Below are 19,490 nucleotides of genomic sequence, written 5' to 3'. Positions count from 1 at the left end.
CCTGCCTTTGCTAAGAAGCTTGTCAGATACCCTCAGTGAGAAGATTAGCAATGGAAGCTGAGCTTCCTTGAGATCACCATGACCAGTCTTCACCTGAGATGCTTTGCCACAGGGCAAGGTTGCTGTGTTTGAAGGCAGAGGTGGGAAGAAGCTAGGGATCTGCTGGCAATCTTTGAATGGATCGATTGGCAAGATTTCTCTCTCTCTACTTTCTCCACACCTAATGGGGCTGAGAGGCCAAAGCACTTGCCCCATCTCCTATTATTATTATACCACTTCCAGCATCCTCCCATCCGCTTTGGGAGCCCTGTTAGGCTGAGAATGCAGGGCAGAAATGCAAGCAATAATTAAAAGCGACAACGCACATTTGGCTGAGATGGAGGGCCCCTGGTCAGGCAGGGTTAACTGCTAGCATAGCAGGTTCTGCCTCTTCTGTGTGTCTGGGAATTCACCCTCCCATCTCTCTCGAAACCAGCTATGAGGAAGCTGTCTGAATGCACTGGTGCATTTGGCCCTAGAGTAGCGTAGGTGAGTAATAGGCCCATTTTTAGCACCTCTGGGATACTGCCACTTCACCTTTTCTTCAGTTATGAGATGAGCATATTAATCCTAGTTCTCGCTTTGTTTTTCGGTTCTGATTTCCTTGAACCACGGTGGGGGAAAACAACTCTGTGGTTTGGGGTTTTTTAAAAATAATAATGTAGAACTGGTCTCCCTTTCTGAATCCTCTGCTTCTGGTAACCATGGAAATGGCTGCTGCAATATGTAACCTGTTGTGGGAGCTGCAAAGCAAGGATCTGGCACGTGTCAGGCTTTCGCTGCCAGTTCTGCCCCTCTCTACCTTAGCATCTCGCGAAGGAATATTTGCATTCCAAACAGAGTCGTGGTTTTCCGCAGCCTCTCACAAGGACACTGGCCTGGGTTTATTTCCAGAGTTCACTCCTCCAAGCCTAGACAGCCTCTGACTTTTATTACTGAGGTAACTAAAGGCATGAATTTACTGGTCTCTCTTTTGGATTAGTACCCAACCTTTCCTCCCCCCCAAAAACCAACTAACTAGAATATGCTGCTCCTGCTGCTTTAGGTCAGCTTAATCATTCAGCCACCGCCTATTCCTGCTTTTTGTGTGCACCCAGTTCCTACAAAGCAGATACTTTGCCCATAGCTCTCATTTCCAGGGAAACCAGGCTTCTGCATGGCTGTCGTCAGTACATCCGTTCAGATAATTGGCTTTTTGATGGAGTTTCCTGATCGCTTCTAGTGAAAGCTCCATGTTGGACAGTGCAGAAAGCTGTCTGATTATTTGTCCACCTAGCCCAGCATTTTCTACTCTGACTGGCAGCTGCAGCTACAGAGCAGTCTCTTTCCCGCGCCCTGCAGCTTGATCCCTTTTTAAAGCTAGAGATAGTGGGGGTTGAATTTTGGACCTTTTACATGCAAAGCAGGTGTCCTACCTCTGAGCTGCATGGGGATGCTGCCTCCCCCCCCAATCTTTGTGGGTTCTTAGGATCGCATTATCCTCATCAAACATTCTGTCATTTCTGGATACAAACTGAAGGTTACTCAGACAAGACTTGCGCCCTGTGCATGGAAGGGCTGTAGCTCAGGGCAATTTCTTTGCACACAGACGGTCAAAGGTTCAACCCCCAATGGCATCTCCGGGCAGTGCTAGGAGACTCTTCCTGTTTGAAACCCTGCAGACCTACTGCCAGTCAGTGTGCAGTGGTACCTCGGGTTACATATGCTTCAGGTTACATACGCTTCAGATTACAGACTCCGCTCACCCAAAAATATTACCTTGGGTTAAGAACTTTGCTTCAGAATGAGAACAAAAATTGTGCTCCAGCGGCGCAGCAGCAGCAGGAGGCCCCATTAGCTAAAGTGGTGCTTCAGTTTAAGAACAGTTTCAGGTTAAGAACGGACCTCCGGAACGAATTAAGTACTTAACCTGAGGTACCACTGTATTCCCTTACTGGGCTAGATGGACCAGTGGTCTTGCTCAGTAGAAGGCAGCTTCCTGTGTTCAAGCTGCATGTTGTAACGGGATTGGGATCAAGCTGTCCCAGCCTGCCTTATCCAGTTCCAACCTGCAGGTGTTGGTCTTCTGTCTACAAACAACTCTTTGTAAAAGTGCTGGCCAAACAGATGGGGATAGAGGAGCAGCCTCTCTGGAGCTCTATGGGAGATTAGGGACCTGTGCACACCAGATTAAAAGATATGGCCACCCATATTTTTTTGTTCTGAAGAAATGGCCAGATTTTTCACTATGAACTCTTGTGTTGTGATGTATTGTGTGCCCCATCTGAATTGCCCCCTAATGATACAAAAGGGCTATCCCTGAACTAAACCAACCTTCCTGTTAGTTTCTAGAGAACTGGAGGCTAAGGCTGCATACATGCATTCATGCCTAACCACGGTTTGTTTTCCTTAACTTTGGCTGTGCTAGGTTATGACACTTTAAACCATGGCTATGCATTGACTGCAAACCATGGCGTAAAGTCGTGATGTGAAAGGGGTTTGCAGAACACTGGTTTGGTTTTAGCCACAGTTGATTGTTTCATCTGCCTTGAGCAATGCAGCTTCCTGTCGCCTCTACTGGTCTTGCCACTGTCTCTTGGGAAGAGAATGTGAATTAAGGCAACCAGCTGCAGTGAGTGGTAAGCCTAGCCAACAGTGCAATCCTAACCATGTCTACTCAAAAATAGATCCTGTTGAGTTCAGTGAGGCTTATTACCTGGTTGATGGGGTTAAAAAAATAACAAGAGCTTGCTGCATAAGGCCAAGTGCCTAACTGGTCTAGCATCCTGTTCTCACAGTGGCCAGCTAGATGCCTGTGGGAAACCTGCAAGCAGCACCCAAGCAAAGGAGTCCTCTCCCCTCCTGTGGTTTCCAGCAGCTAGGATTCAGCAGCATCGCTGCCTCCAGCTGCAGAGGCAAAGCATAGGCATCATGGCTAGTAGCCATCAATAGCCTTCTCCATATTAATCCAGTTATCTTTTAAAGCCACCCAAGTTGCCTTCTGTGAGACTGTACTTTCTTTTATCTGCCTTAATCTCCTAGCATTTGGCTTCAGTGGGTGGCCCCAATGTCTCACTTTATGAGAGAGGGAGAAAAACTTCTCTCTCTCCAGTTTCTCCATCCCATAATCACTTATGTCCCTTCTTACTCGCTTTGTCCCTTAAACTAAAAAGTCCCAAAGCTGCAACCTTTTGTCATAGGAGAGCCATTCCATCCCCTTGATAACTGTGGTTGCCCTTTACTGAACATTTTCCAACTCAACAATATCCTTTTTTTAGGTGAGGCAACCAGAACTCAGATTGCAGCCCAAGTGTTCCAATGCACACACTGTTGTAGATATTAAAATGATTCTGTTATATCATTACATTAGTTTAACTTTTGCACATGCCTATGCATGGATGCACCAGCCATGTGCCTCAAAATAAGAAACAGTTAAGTTTTAGATGACTTTATTTCCTCCCTTTTGCATGTCACCATTTATAAAGGACCAGCACTGTTATATTACAAGACTTTCCGGCAAGTCAAGCAAGACAATACATATATAATATAGGCCTTTCATGTTTTTTTTTTTTCTTTTCCAGATGTTTAATGATAAAACTATTCATAATCAATACATAAAATACTGACATTTTTCATATTTTTTGTGTGAAGAAAATTAAAAATGTAAATACAAAATAAGCACATTTCATAAAAAACGATTATATTTGATAGAATTAGGCTTCCTCTGTTTAATTTCAGTAAGACATAGTTAAAGTAAGTAGCAGCTTGGTTATCAAGACATAATTTTGTGCAGTCTTCTCGTTTACGGTCGTATTTCAGAATCTAAACGGGCATTTCTTCTTGGCATTTGAATCGTTGCGGGACATGAGCGTTTCCCCCCCTTTGACCATTTTATTAATATGGGATAAATGAAGCAATTCATTCACTTAAGCACAAATCCATAGCCAGACTGCAGGGCCACTGTGGTAAGCATTACAACGAAGGCCAACCCCCCCTTGGGAATATTTGCCTTGGAGGGTGCGCGAGGGTTGATTTTTGTGGTCGTCTCCTCTCTCTTTACAGTAACAGCTGTGCTCTGTGGTCTCTTTGAGTAGTTTGTAGGCATCCCACTGGTGATGCTTAAGGTCATGGGAGTGGTGGACGGTCCTACCAAGCCCACTGTGCTTGAATTCACAGAGGTTGTCTCTTGCATGTAGATGCCGTTTGTGGCTGCAGCTGCTTCGTAAGAGCTGTGTTTCTCTGTGCTCAGGTCTTCCGGGTAGAGGACCAGTGGCCTGTCCGTGCTTGTGAAGGTGATGGTTTGGCCAGTGGTGGCGCTCAGGCCAACATCCTTCATTCTAAATTGTTGGTGCACTTGTCCGGTTTGCTCCGTTGCCACTGGAGACCCAGCTGCGTCCGCCGCCTTCATTGCTTTAACAAGGAGGTGGCTCTCTGCAGCTGTCGAGAATGGCGTGGCAACCTTCCAAGGGGTGGTGGCCTCATCTGAGCATGGCGACCCTACGACGGTAGCCCTTGTCTCTCCTATCCATTTCTGCAAATAGGAGAGGTCCTGCTTGTTATCCTCGCACGACCAGGGGTTGTTGTAAAGCGTGACGAGCTGCAGCTGAGCAAGCTGGTCGAAAGCCTCGTCAGGAATATAAGCAAACTTGTTGTTGTGTAGGTAAAGTTCGGAAAGATGTGCCAGCCTCGCCAGTGTGCCGGGGAGTATCTGTGTCAAGAAGTTGTTGGATAGATCCACTGTCTCGGTGTTGTAAGGAATATTGGTGGGCACCGTCCACAGTTTGTTGCTACTGAGGTTGAGGGACTTGAGGCTGATCATGGTGTTGTTAATCAGAACAGCCCTTTCCACCATATTCCCAGACACGTCGAGGACTTTAAGGTTCCACTGGTAAGCTGTGTCCAGCTTCTGAAGGACCTTGATGTTGTTGTGTGCAGCATATATTTCCCACAGCGACCTGGGCAGATAAGCCGGGAGGCTCTGGAGCCAATTGTGGGAAATGTCCAGGGTCCTCAGATTGGCAAACCGAGTGAGCTGGTGGTTGAGGTCAGCAAAGTGGTTATAAGACAGGTTTAAATAGGTAATGTTGTCCTGAAGTCCATGTGGCAGCGTGGTCAGGTTTCTGCTGGAGCAGTCCACGTTTCTGTCATTTCCTGAGCACAAGCACGCCAAAGGGCAGATACCCTGGACAGCTGGTATGAAGAAGAGAAGCGCCAGGACGCAGGGCGATGCCTTCAAGACCCGGTTCTCCATTGTTGCCTGGAAACAAATACATGCCAAAATAGCCAGTTTATTGCACAGACTATGAATACAATTCAGAAGGTGGTGTTTATTTTTTAAAACACTGGTTCCTTTCCAGTTGCATTTCAAGAAAAAGACCACGCATACCTACATCGCTGTGGCATAGACCTCGTTGGTGTAAAAAACACAGCTATTTACAAAGGATCTCTTCATCCTACTGTCTTGCTGTCTGGCAGAAAGAGGCTCATCTATTTCCATCTCCCTCCTTTTTCTCTCCCCCCCCCATCCGCCTCCAGCTCCCAATGGTAGCATTCTTCCTAAACTGCTAGTCTCTTCCAAATGTTATACAATGTCTGCTTTCTGTTTTCAGCCCTTTGAATTTCATGTTTATCTATGGGGTTTTCTCCCTTCTTTATTTTACAATGGATTATTTTATAAAGCAGGGACAGCATCACTGGCTACAGAATAGTCTTAAAATCCCTGCAGCTATACATCAGTTGTTATCTGCTGTAAATAAGATAATTTGATCAAATGGCATTTTCAATTCAGACATGCATTCGGAACCGTGCAAGCTTAAACTCAGACTACTAATTGTGTTTCCCCCCTCCTTTGCCATAATATTAATCTAATTTTTCCCAAGCTTGGCAAGGTGTCCATTTTCAAACCGAGGTTTAATGTTAGGATGAGATTCTGTAGCTGTCACTGCAGTAGACAGCTAGTCTAAGAAGCTGCCGAGTTATACTATATGGTAATATATATTCTCTCTCTTTCACACACACACACGTACAATGTGGCAGCATTTGGCCTTAAAAGCAAATGAGAGGAAGAAAGAGCAAAAGAAGCAAACTTACCTTAGTCCCTGCTGCAGTATCAGTGCATCGTTTCCCTGAAAGACCGAAATGCAAAGGTCGGTTCACTCTCCAGGGTAGCCACAGTTTGTCTGTGGGTTGTGCTTTGCCTCCTCAGCTGCATCGTACTGCCGTTTCCAGGGGCTCTGCAACCACCTGATCAGTGCTCCATCGGAGGACTGCAGAGCTGTCGTTTTGGTGCTGACTCAAATTTATTGCAAGGGGTTGCATACTCAACAAAAAAAAAAAAGCAAAAGCCCAAGTTTCCAAACTTCTCTCCACATGTTCCTTCCCTCCGCCCTCCCCCTGGGATGTGTCTCAGTGCATTAGGATACGACATGCATACTTTAACTGTGCAAATAGCATCCAGTCTCGATTTTTGGTATTTGTGCTAGTCATAAGCTTGCTTCAGCGTTTGACTGTTCCCGGCTGCTCCCTGCTTTTACTTTTAACCAGCTTTTGTCTTGCTGGGATTCTCTGTGTGCCTTAAATGCTGCAGCTCTTGAAATATCTCTGTGCGGGGGAGGGTGGTATTAAATATAATTGGTTTCGTAGCACTTCAGGGAAAGCCAAATATCACCTAGTCCAGCCCCCTGCTTTAGGGTGAGGCACTTCTTCTGTTGACCCATGTCTAAGAGCGTAAGGAGAGCCCTGCTGGATCAGACCACTGGCCCATTGAGTCCAGCATCCTGTTCTCGCAGAGGCCAAGCAGATGCCTCCGCGGGAAGCCTGCAAATGGGACCTGAGGCACAACACAACCTTCCTTTCCTGTGGTTTCCAGCAACTGGTATTCAGAAGCAGGCTGCCTTCATCAGTGGAGGGAAAATACAGCCATCACAGATAGTAGCCATTGATAGTCTCCATGAATTTGTCTAATCCTCTTTTAAAGCCTTCCAGTTAGTTGGCCATCGCTGCCTTTGTGTGGGAGCGAATTCCAGCTCATTATTTTATTTTGTCTGTCCTGAGTCTTCCTACATTCAGCTTTGTTGGATGACCTGGAGTTGCAGTGTTATGAGAGAGGGGGGAAAGAAACTTTTCTCTATCCACTTGCTCCATTCCATGCATCATTTTATACATACCAATGTCACCTCTTACTCACCTTTTCTCGAAACCCAAACACTCCAGATGTTTTAGCCTTTCCTCATAGGTGAGCTGCTTCACCCCCTCGGTCATTTGGGCTGCCCTTTTCTGAACCTTTCCCAACTCTACAGCATTATTTTTGAGGCTGCGAAAACTCTGCACGATACTCCATAGATTTGTATAATGTCATTATGATATTGGTGGTTTTATTTTCAGTTCCTTTCCTAACAAGCTCTAGCATGGAATTTGCCATTTTCACAGCTGCTGCACACTGGGTTGACATCTTCGTGTCATCTTCACCCATCTAACAGATTAACCCCCATTGACCCAAACGCTAACAGAGAGACCCTGTGCCGAAATTGCCTGTCTGATTTAAGCAACTACCGAGTAAAGCCCGTTATTCTCAGCGCTGCAATCGGTTTTAATGACTTGCCAGCTGCAATAGAATATAGCCACACTGAGAATTAGTGGTGCACGTGACTAATAAAAAGGTAACAGCGTGTGCTGAAAAATAAAACTCTGAAACTTTTTTTTCTTACTATGTCTTTTTTTATAACCAACTAATTCCAAGAGCAGCTTTGAAAAGACCCCATCCCTCTGTAACACCTTGTCCTTCACCAGTCTTTTCAAAGTCCCCCACATTTTTGTCTATTTTGAGTTGGCACTATTCCTTACAATGGTTGAATAGTCTTTTCCGCAGTTCTGTCTGGAGACTAGACTAGGAATATAAGAAGAGTTCGGGTGGGTCAGACCTTTTGTGGCCATTTCATCTGCCATCTTTTTCCTTGCAGCAGCTTCCAGGAATCCCACACGCAGGAAATAAAACAACAGCCCTCCCATTGGGTTTCACATTCATACTCAAAGGCAACTGATAGTGAGAGGGAGTCTGCCTCTGATCATAGAGGTTATAATGAGAATTTGACGTCTTCAGTGCTGCTTCCTTGTTCAACTGCCTGGCTAAGTTCAAGGTGCTGGTTTTGGTCTACAAAGCCTGATATAGCTTGGGACCAGAATACTTGAAAATATAGTATCACCCCCTATATTACTAATTGATCACTGTGTTCTGCAGCTGAGGGTCCCCTGAAGATACCATCTTATCAGGAAGTCCATTCTTCACAATGTATGTGTCAGACCTTTAGTGCTATGGCACCTAACCATTGGAATTCCCTCCCCTTGAGTATTAAATGGAGGGTATCACTGTTGCCTGTTTGACACCTGCTGAAGACCTCGCTCTTTCAACAAACCTTTTAAGTTGAGATCTTTTCCTGACTGCATGTGCATTAGAATTGTGTTCAGGTGTTTTGATTGCTGTATCACCTGTGCCTTTGCTGCCCTGAGCTGTTTGGGGAGGAAAGGTGGCATATAACTTTTAATAATAAATAATATCAGCAACAACAATTTAAATGATAGAGCATTTGGCCAACAGCCATTTTGTTTTGTGCTCTGTCTCGCAAACTGGGTGACATGTTTCCCCAACTCCCCATACAATCTGCTGCTAATTACTTTTACTGTTTCAGCTTTAGGACTTTTCCTTGCTCCATATGTAAGCTCATTTGGACTAGGACTCTGTCACCTGCATTGCATTCCAGTATAGCGGGTAGTTAGGAAGCTGCCTTTATGCGCAGTCCGATCCATCTAGCTCAGTGTTTTGTTTATAGACTGACGGCGTCAAAGTGCCTCCAGAGCTGAGGGTTGCCTGGTTAGAGCCTCAGCTTCCTGTTTGAAGATTGCTTTTTAAGACAGGCATTTGGAGTTCAGGGACAATATTTTTGTAGGCTGGTAGTGGTTGGTGTTTTTTATTGAATTTGTTGGTAGATCTTGTGGGTTTTTATTTTCGTTTCGTAAACAGCCTTGTTTTGCCAAGAAAAGGAGATGGCGGGGTGCATCAGTGGGCTTTCCTTCTAAGCAAATGTGATCAGGAACAGCAACTAAGTCTCATTCTCCACCCAAAGGCATCATCACTCAGCCCAAAGATTCTGGGCTTCACTATTCCTCAGCCCTGCTGTATATGTGCACAGAGGGGTTCCAGCCTGCTCTTGCCCTTTTGCCGGTTGGCTCAGCTGACAGACGTGTCAGACAAAGTGTGGGCTCTGCAAGGTGCACAGACTGCTCCAGGGAATATGGGGCTTCCACAAAGCTGCTTCCTTTACCAGTGCTAAGCACACATTTTGCATGCAAAAGGTCTCCATTTCAATCCCCAGCATCTCCAGGTAGGGCTGGGGGAAGAGCCACTGTAAGTCCATGCCAACAGCACCAAGCTAGATAGACCAACTTTCTGACTTTTTTTCTTAACCGGTGGCCTGCAGGCTGTTTCTGGTCTACAAGATGTGTAATCCTACTATTGACTGAAAGATCCTGTGTGAATACACCTGCAACAAAATGCTGCAGTGTGGAGTGCCCCTGTTAGCCGACTCCATTCCATGCCCCCTTCCAATTGGTTTCCCATTCCTCTCCCTTCATAATCAGCCAGCATTCCATGGTCACCAAGCATGCTCAAGCTTTCAATGGACTGTTTGGGGAGTTACCCTTCAGCAAGGTTTCTTTTTCTTCTGCAAACCTTGGAATTCACCCAAGGCTGCTGTTAGCTCCCTCTCTTGTGTGTGGGTGATGCCATCTTGGCTGCATAAGTCGTGGCACTCATGCCTGAACATCAGAAATAGAAGGAAGGATACTGCCTTCTGTTACTGCCAAGGAATGCCTTTTTCAATCAATCATGTTATCCAGAGGTAACTAAGGACAGACTCGGGATTGCGACTGGAGGCTGATTAGCTATTTTATTGAGATTCTATACGCCAGAATAGATTTCAGCAAGATCTCAGCACTGCAGAGCCAACAGCAGCCAAGAATAGTAAAATGAGTAGTACCTTTAACACTGCACGGGTAAAATGATATACACTGGAATATACAAACTGCACGTGGGGTGGGGGAGATTTTGCTAGCTGAACCAGGCGGAATGATGTCCTTTAAAAAGGACACAAACTCCCACCCTTTCAAATAAGACCCCTGCTGAAAGTTGGATGTTTAAGAGCTTGTAAAACCAAATACGCTCACTTGCATTAAGTATGAGCATGAAAAGGTAGCTAAAAAGGTATTAGCATCAGATTCAAAAAAAAATATTGCCAACTGCCTTAATAGGGAGCATTGTGGATATTTTCAGTGGCCCCAGCTGAGATGATGCTTCATTTGTGCAGATATGAAATGTTATATTTTCTGAAGTGGTTCACAGGTGAACAGATGTCCTTAGCAGGATGCATAGTGTTATTTCATATTTTTATTGCACTGGCAGCCTGGTAGGCATGGTGCAATATATGTTTAAAAAAAGATGGAGAGAAGGGCTGCACTTACAGATAAACCTATGGGAAATTTGCCATGGATTTCAAGTGGGAGGTACTGCAGCACATCCAAGGTGATCTCAATTCACTCTGCCAGGTTTGATCGGTGTGGCAACATGCTCACTTTCCCATTATACTTCAGCTTGCCAATTCATGCACCAAAATCAATCAGTCAATCGTTTTATTTGTCTGCCATCTTTCCAAAGTTAAAACCATGCTAATGGTGGTTTACAGCTTATAAAAAACAATTACAGAACTACACACATAGCAATAGTAGTCATAAACAATAAACAAAACATCAAAAAAGTACACAACCAAATCAAACAATTTCCACATAAGTCGTAAGATCCAAAATAAACAGCAACAACCCTTGCCCCCAACAAAACTCCTTAAACCATACCCTGGCCCAAGATTCTGTCCAGCAGCCTCAGCTTTTGCAGCTGGAGTCATTCAGGGCCCTGCCTTTCCAGGCCAGGTGGGAAAAGACCTGCTAGGCAGGGAGCAGGTCTTCCAGGATTCACAGCCAAGATGGTCAGATAATTTATCTGTAAGCGTCAATCCATGTATCCAGAAGTGGTTGCTTTCATGATGTTACAAATTTGGGCATGACTGACTGATGGCTGCCACCCATACATCCTAACCCAATAGTCTTCGACTTTTCAGACCCAGGATCCACCCTTCACCCCCAGCTTGCAAAATGGGACCCATCTATTTTCTTGATAACATCTATTACAACTGAAGTGTGATGCAGCATCAGCATACTGAGAATTTCCCTGTCCTTCAAAACAGCAGCCAATGGAATGGGTGTAAGCAAACCTGGAGTCTGATGATGTCAGGACACACATTTTGTAACTACCTATTTCCCCAGGAAAGAAGGAGGTGGAACTAGGCTGCTTTTTCCCCATGGCAGACATACATCTGCAATAACGCCCAGTTCTGGCCTGAGTTGGTATAGTGAAATGAATAGTGTGACCCTTGGCAATATAGCTTTGTGTGGATATGGAGGAGTTAAGGTCTCAAAGCCTAATTATCTCATAGGCTGCAGGAACGAAACATGTACATTTTCATGAGCCCTTTAGAATGGAGGCAGGAAAAAATCTAAATATAGAATGGACTATTTCATGACTTGTAACTTCATGACAAGGCTCTGGTAGACCGTCACATCCTCTTATGCTAACGATTAGCAAATCTTGGTGCATCTCACCACTTAACCAATGTATAAAAAAAGAAACATAAGACCAGGATGCTGAAGTTGCAGTAACTTTTTTTTTAAGTGTTGAAGAGCACAAAGTTTAGCATTAGAATCAAGAGTTGATTTCCCCAAGGTCCACCCAATCAGCTCCGGCCAGATTCCAAAGCAAGTGTTCTTGCTTGCAGCAGAGCTTTTAATTCTCATGGATGCACTTTGCAGTAGAACTTTGAACAAGGAAACGAAAGCATCATCTAGGGATCTCTTCTGCGTACATAAGATCCCCTTGATCAAAACTGGCAGCAGTTTACTCCACTGGCTCAAATGTGCAAGTGAAAGACATCCGAGTCACGTCTGTGTTGTAGAATTATTGGAGAGGTTCTTTCTTCCAGGGGAGGTGAAAGCGGTTGGATATTGCAGAATTTGGTCCATGGGAAAACTGGTCATGGAGCTGAGGGTGGCTGAATAGGGGTGAGTTCACCATCCTGCTTCCCCTTGTTCTAGGATTTATATCCCCAGGACACATTTCTCCTCGGCCAAAAAAGAGCGGAGTTCACCACCACCTCCCTTTGAGCCCCAGCACCAAAACTCTGTCTCCCACCATATCTTCTGCAACATAGGGCGCTGCCTTATGCTGAGTCAAACACTTGCTCATCTAGCTCAGTACTGTCCACACTGACTGACAGTGGCTCTCCAGGAGTTCAGGCAGGGATTGAACATGGGACCTTCTCCATGTGGAGCAGATGCTACCACTGAGCTATGTTCCTTTCCCCAGAGTTCCCATCCCATAATCCCCTGGGGCTTACTGTACCGGCAGAACCCTCTGAGCTTTTGGAGCTCAGTGGAACTGCTGCCTCACCTGCGTCAAATTGGTTGGCACTAAAGATGTGCTCAATGGGTTCCTGTGTTTCATTTTGTATAGCCATGTTGTGGTTACTTCTCTATAGTACTGCAGTGACATGGGTGCAAAAGTGCTTCTGTTGCATATGATATGTCTGAACCTGCAATCATGAGTTCTGATAAAATTTGCTTTGGGTTGATAACAATAGCAAACAAAAATTGGGGTGGGGTGAGAGGTGGCTTGCCTTTAGATTTAAAAAAGGCAAAATTTGTAGACGGGGAAAAAATTGCTATTATTTAAAAAGAGCCTGTTGGAAAGGAGGCTTAATACTTAGTGGTGCCCAGGAACCAGGGCAAGACGCAGATGTGGTTGATCGGCTTGGAAACAGTGACCATAGTGCTGTAAAATTCAACATAAATGCAAGTGGTTCCCAGGAAGTCCAGCAAGGTCACATTTTCAGTGTCAAAAAGACGTCTTCTTAAAAGAGAAGGCATTGCTTAAAAGGAAGCTGCAAAGGAAGTGCCAGAACGTTCAGATCTCTTCCGGACACTTGGAGATTATGTAAGACCAATGTAGTAGAATCACAGATAAAAAGGATGCCATGGGTTCGTAAAGGGTACAAACAAATGGAAAGGTATTCTGATGCGATCAATGAGGGTGAATAAAAAGGAGCAGAAACTCATGGAGGAAATGTTTTATCACTGCATCCCATTTGCAAAGGTTGTGTACCTCTGAAAGTCAGTTGTTTCCTTCATGCACAGCTTGTTAACTTTTTGGAAGCTTCTGGTTGATCACAGTGGGGAATGTTGATACCCTAGAAGCAGCCGGACCATTGCTCTTGAGTTCTTATGTGAAAAAAGGCAATGGCGTTTCCTTTTGCTCACAAAAAAACTAGAGCTAACAGCATTTGACAGGTTTTCGGCCTTTTTCTTTGATTGGTTTGATTCCCTAAACATTTTCCTCCTTTAAATCAGTTAGATAACAAGTCTTCTGGAGGAGGTGGTAGTAGTAGTTCTTCGCCTGGAATTTGATGGGAGAGAACTAGGGATCCAGAACCCTGGATCTCTGCAATTGGTTCAAGTGAGAGGGACTCTGTCTGCTTTGGACAGAGATCCTCATTAGCTCCATCAAGCCAGTTTGGCGGTGGAGGCAAATCAAGTGGCTCTGGACTATCAGACTGGAGTGGAACATCTATCAAGCTGCATGGTTCTTCAGAAATGGCAGTTTGCATGCTTGCAGAAGAAGCTGTTGCTGTGGAGCTTGACTGCATGCCACTCTCTTCAGCCCCACATATAGGGGGAACATCCGGGCCTTGGCTTGATTCAGACAACTGTCCCTGCACATTTTCCAATAGCTGCGTATCCTTGTTGAATTTCCAAGGCAAGAAGGAGAGAACTGAAGTCCGCCTCGTGTCTTGAATAGGTTCTTTATCCGCAGTCGTATCTGGTACTTCTCCATCTGCAAATGGGGAACGGCCTGCCCAGTGCGGGACAGGTGTAGCGGATCTTCTCCATCGCCTCCATAGGAAGATGCCAACAATAATTACTATCATGACAGTCAAGATGACCCCAATTACTACCGCTGCTATGAAGTGTCCACCATCGTGAGGTTTGGGATCTTCTGCTGCAGGAACCTGGGGCTGTGTGGTGGGTGTTTGCTGGTTGAATTTCACAGGGTCTCCAGGTTCACTTGTTTCGTATGAATGTATGGGGTTTTTTCCACCAGTGCCAACTACTGCAGTGGTAGTGATCGGAAGTGTAGTTGATACGTTCCACCACAGCTGCCCGTAGAAGAAAACGAGCACAATGGCTCTGGAGTCCATAGTTGCGTCAGTGCTGATAAACGCTTCTGTGGCACAAAGGGAATAAAAGGCAGTAAGTTATCAGAACCTAGAGCAGGCACCCCCAAACTCGGCACTCCAGATGTTTTGGGACTACAACTCCCACAATCCCTAGCTAACAGGACCAGTGGTCAGGGATGATGGGAATTGTAGTTCCAAAACATCTGGAGGGCCAAGTTTGGGGGTGCCTGACCTAGAGGGTTGTATCCAACTCTGTTGTACTCCAAATAGACCCATTGGAGTTAATGAACCCAAGGAAGTCATATCCATTGTTTTCAGTGGGTCTGTTCTGTGTGGCATTAGATACAACCGAGAATCTTTGATTTTTAAAATAAGTAGTGTTGTTTGTAACGAAAGTGTAATGACTTGTGCTATGATGGCCAGGATTCAACTCTGTCCTAGAGAAACAAAAGTTAAAACTTTTGCATGGGTTTGACTTCCCTTACTGGGAAGTGTGAGAGTGTGAGAATTAAGTGGCCTCAGAGTTAGGTACATTTGAGGAATCTGATCATTGTACATTCCAATGTGACTAGCATGCAGAGTAAAACATGCAGATTAAAAATGTATATTTTGGTGGGAAATACTTTAGAAGCACATATTTTGCGAGAAAACATGTTCAAAAGTACTTATTTAAACACAAATTTTGGGGTAGATTTTTTTTCATTGCAGGTTAATGCAGAAATTACTTACTTACTTACTTATACCTAGCCATTTCCCCTGATGGGACTCAAGGTGGCTTCCATATAAAAATGAAAACCACTAAAAACATAGAAAGAAATGGAAGAGAACGCACTTATGAGTGAACACATCCAAAATAGATTCAGACCAGAAATACGTGGTTCTGTTCATTCCTAACGTCTGAAGAGCACTTCCCATTCCTGTATGTATTTGTATCCCTGTTTGGAGTGTGAGTTACTCACTGGGATGTATCCCTGTTTGGAGTGTGAGTTACTCACTGGGAAGAGGCAGGTCTGGAGCAGTAACTCATATAGAAACAGAGTAATTAGCCTGCATCTTTAAATGGGGGATGATTAATCCATTCACAACCGCTAGAAAGACATGAAAGAATTCCCCTTCCCCTAACTGGGCCTGACTGAAAGGAGACTAGCCCAGAGCAAAAACAACAGAGTTTTGTGGCACTTGGTTTAATGAAGGGACATGCAGGAAGGGCTCCAGGTTTGAGGGGGCCCAGGGCAAAATGCCCTCTGGCAAGCCCCCTCATCCATCGGTAGGTGGTGAGCAGCAGTAGCATGACAAGTGACTCTGGGTGACTGGGTCGAGCTACCATTTAAATTTCCCACAGCGCTCCTGGAGTGAAGCTGCATTGTGAGAAATTAAAATGACAGTGCGATGCCGCTGCTGAGAATGCTCAGATCACCAGGTCAGAATTCTTTTTAAGGGCAAGGCAGGCACCAGCAATGGGTCCTGCTGGGGTGCTGAGGAACCCTATGAGTGGGAACTCTTGCCTTGGGGCAGGCCTTCTGAAGGCAATCTTAATAGCAGCTGTCCTCGGTAAAATGCTTTCATTTTACTGTGCATCCATTTTAAAGGAGTAACATTTTAAAAATGCAAACCTGAAGGGATGGAACTAGAAATCCTAACAATACAGGGGGGGAGGTTCTTGCTCCAGATTGGATCCTGCAAATGTGAACCCCGCCCCCCTCTTTTGGGGGAATCTCAAGAATGAGCGATAGCATGGATTCTTTAAAGTGGAACACTATTTTGCAACAGTTCAAATTATCTATATATGTCAATAGCTTACATTAGCAGCTCTGAACTACACATTCTGTTGTGAAATCCTATACAAATGTGTGAGTAAGCCTCGTTGAACTAAGTAGGGCTTACTTAAAAGTAAACAGTGTTGCGGTATGAGCCTTTTTACTTTTTTATGCTATCATGAATTACTCCTGTGATGAAGGTCACTGAACTTATCTTGCTTTCACTGCAGCTCAAATTCAATTGTTGCAGCCAATTGCCCTTTAACTCCAATATACACACATATATATTTACAGACACACATAGATACTCCTTTTTTTTCACCTTTGTGTTTACTTACATAAATTTGTTGGTACTTAAGATGCCCCAAAAGTTTGTGGATTTTTTTGTTGTGATTTGACTGTTGGTTGCAGAAATTACATCCAGAGATTTTACTAAAGATAACAAAGTTGCAAGCAAGAAAAAAAGAATTCATGCATTTGTTGTTATAATCCTAGTAGTAAGTAAAAATAAAGAATAAAATGAAGGGCATATTTTTGCATAATGTATATATCTCTTTTGGAAGAAAAAACCCTCACTTAATATAACATTAGCCTTGCATGTGATAGGGAATGCAAAACTTTTTTTTTTAAAAAAAAGAACATTCCAAAAAGTAAAGCACACATTCCTAAGATATTCAATACCAGTTTTACTGTTCTAGAGGTGTTTTTTATCCAAAGAAGTATAATTGTGTCTTACCTGTTCGATATCGTTTCTTGTTCTAACCAGGTTCTCGATTTTAAGTTCACATTTTAATGGTTCAAGAGCAGAGAAAAGGAAGCACAACACAACAAAGTGTTTCTAAATGGCTGGTGGTTTACACGTTGCAAAATGATCCTATTTTCACTTAAAGAGGAAGTTTATCAACACTTTTTGCAGGAAGCCCCAAGAACTGAGAAGTGATTAAGTGTGTGGACATTTTTCTCTGCAAAGGCTGTACTCTGGGCAGCTTTCTCTGTGGAAGTATTTTTCGGTGTCTAACCAAATTTTAATGGTAGCAGATGGAAATTAGAGAGTTTTTGTGCCTGTGAAGAGAAAACACAGCCAATCAAATGTTGATGTTGTTAAATTATGTGACATTTATATTGACACAAATATAGGTGCTTCTGTTGCTTTTTTTTGGAAGGCCAAGGAAATAATTGCTCGGAGCGTGCTTACACACATTCAAAGCACATTCGCCCCTCCCTGCAAAAAGAATACTGAGAACTGTAGAATATCCAACAGGTACAATTCTCAGCACCCTTAATGAACTAGAGTTCTTGGGATTCTTTGAGGAACTTGTGTATTTTAAATACGGTATATAGTCACTTGCTGGTCCAGCATAGATGTTACACATCTATTTCTTTTAAACATGGTTAAAAAATTAGGAGCAGGCTGTAAGAGTGTGTTCTTCCTCCCCAAACCCTTCCATCCTCCATGTGACTCTCCTGTACCTCAGTCTTTGCCCCAGTGATACAAAGCTTTGATTTAACCATGGCTTACGATATTCAAGTTCCTACTGAACCAAGGCCTTCACCCTTATTTCAAAATCAAGATGTGAACCTAGTGTGATGTAGTTGTGGGAGTTTCTGAGCTGGTCAATGCATGTTCAGATTGCCAGTCTCCGCGTCTTGTGGCCCTTCAGAGCCCAGTACAATACATAGCTCAGTTTGCTAAGCCTGTGCCTGCTCAGAGAGCCAGGTGCCGTTGCAGGGCTCGCTTTCCCTTCCCCATTCTCAGCTGCTAAACGGCATTAAGGAGCAAGCTGAAGGTCCACACCGAGCATTTGCCCGGATGCGTTTCCATATGAGCAAGTTCCGTAGTGACTGTTGGCAACTGAGGCAACTGTGAACAGGAAGCGCTGTGTTCCTTTGTGGTTGCAAGTGGGTGTTGTGTAGCTCGGAGCTCTTCCTCCTCCTCCTCTTTGCTTAGCTAAGCTGCTGTTTTTGCTTCCAAGGGGAATTTTCTTCTCTGCTTGCTTGGCTCCTTGTTGAAGGAGCGGTTGCCAGGCTCCTTGGTGTTTTCAAAAATGGCTAGGCTTCTGTTTGGATGTTCTCACTCGGTTTTGAGTAGCTGGGTACATGGAGGAGAAGTCTTCTGTTCTCCCTGCCCAAACTCTCAGCTTGAGTAGCCCTGCACGGGGAAGTTGCTGAGGTTCAAAATGACTCAGTTAGGGATGCAAATTTCTCCAGCCCATAATGCTTCATTGCACCTGTGCATTCTTGCACTTTGGACTGCAGATCTAAGCATGTTCTTGTGGTTCTTGACATGGAAGGTGGCATTTCATTTTTGGCAAGCCTTTGTAATCCTGTTGTCCACATTGACACCTATTACTATATGTGTTTGTGAGTATACATGCACATGCATGTGCATGGGAGCCGGGGATCGTTCCAGAAGCACCCATAAAGCTGCCTATTGTAAATTAGGTCGCTGATCGTAAAACTTTCTAAGTGGATCTGGTTGTGCTTTGGTTAAGTATATATCAGTTAGTAGGTTCCGGTGATCAGCTGATGGACACAGTGAATTGTCTTGTCTAAAGTGCTGGGTCAATGAGTCTCTTCTGTTTCTAGTCGGTCTTATTTTATTTAGGCAGGCTGGACTTTGTTTACTTTAATTTACTTAATTTACTTATTTATATTCTGCCCGTGTGGCTGAGTTGTCCCAGCCACTCTTGCTACAAGCATCTTAGCTTAGCTCAGGTCCTACCTGCCATCTTAACTTCCTCCTTTTCTCCTCACCTGGGTTTCAAGATGTGTATTGGGTTGTGGATGGTGTTGTGCTCTCCCTCCCCACAATATTAACCCCAGCTTTGCCCCCCAGCTTCCCTCAGCTTTTACTTAGCAGTCCCTGGATTACTGGCATTAACAGTCAATATGCTTGCTCACTTTCTACCCTTCCCACGTAAGAAGTTGACATAGTGAATCTGGCCCTTGGTCCATTTAACCAAGTATTATCTGGTAGTGGTTCTCAATGGTTCTTGGTAGGGGTCTTTCCCAGCCTTACTTGGAGATGTTGGAATTCAGTCTGGGGTTTCCTACGTGCAAATGGTGTGCTTTACTGCTGAGCTGCAGCCAAGTCCCTTAGCTTGTGTTGGGTTTGGGGTAGGTGAGCTTGATAAATTTATATTTCCTGCACATCAGCTGTATGATGTTGGCTAGAGCTTCAAGCCTATGTTCACTAACAACTTTGGAAGTTTGATACTAATATATAGATATTTATTTCCCAAACCAAAATCATACGTATCTTGGGTGGGGAGAGGAAGAGATCACATCATCTGCTCATTGGGGAATAAGCTGAGTCACTTGGCAGTATGATCATTTTAAAAATCCCATTGAGTACTTTTATTTCCTGGGGGTGGATGGGTGGAGG

General features: G+C 44.3%; 3 protein-coding genes across 8 annotated transcripts in view; 1 reads left to right on the top strand and 2 right to left on the bottom strand.

Moving 5' to 3' along the window:
• NF1 (neurofibromin 1) overlaps positions 1 to 19,490 on the top strand; it is a 163,583-nt gene that overhangs the window by 86,245 nt on the left and 57,848 nt on the right. The gene's annotated exons all lie outside the window — the stretch shown is intronic.
• The window catches only part of EVI2A (ecotropic viral integration site 2A), a 243,873-nt gene that overhangs the window by 216,266 nt on the left and 8,117 nt on the right, over positions 1 to 19,490 (bottom strand). The window lies entirely within an intron of this gene.
• Positions 3,451 to 6,342, bottom strand: OMG (oligodendrocyte myelin glycoprotein). 2 transcript variants are annotated; one of them, XM_082201292.1, is made up of 2 exons: positions 6,109 to 6,342; positions 3,451 to 5,275 (listed from the first exon to the last, which is right to left on the bottom strand). In XM_082201292.1, exon 2 carries the CDS (start codon positions 5,267 to 5,269, stop codon positions 3,941 to 3,943), a length of 1,329 nt encoding a protein of 442 aa, XP_082057418.1. In that variant the 5' UTR covers positions 5,270 to 5,275; positions 6,109 to 6,342; the 3' UTR covers positions 3,451 to 3,940. The 2 variants fall into 2 exon arrangements, with proteins under 2 accessions (XP_082057418.1, XP_082057419.1); XM_082201293.1 differs by lacking the exon at positions 6,109 to 6,342 and adding an exon at positions 5,405 to 5,519.

This window comes from Podarcis vaucheri, assembly GCF_965113315.1.
Source record: "Podarcis vaucheri genome assembly, chromosome: 15".
Classification (NCBI taxonomy): Eukaryota; Metazoa; Chordata; class Lepidosauria; order Squamata; family Lacertidae; genus Podarcis; species Podarcis vaucheri.
Note: the sequence above shows the minus strand (reverse complement) of the source record. Positions and strands in the feature narration are given on the sequence as shown.

Excerpts from the sequence above, each read along its gene's own strand:
- OMG (XM_082201292.1), bottom strand. The coding sequence starts at position 5,269 with ATGGAGAACCGGGTCTTGAAGGCATCGCCCTGCGTCCTGGCGCTTCTC.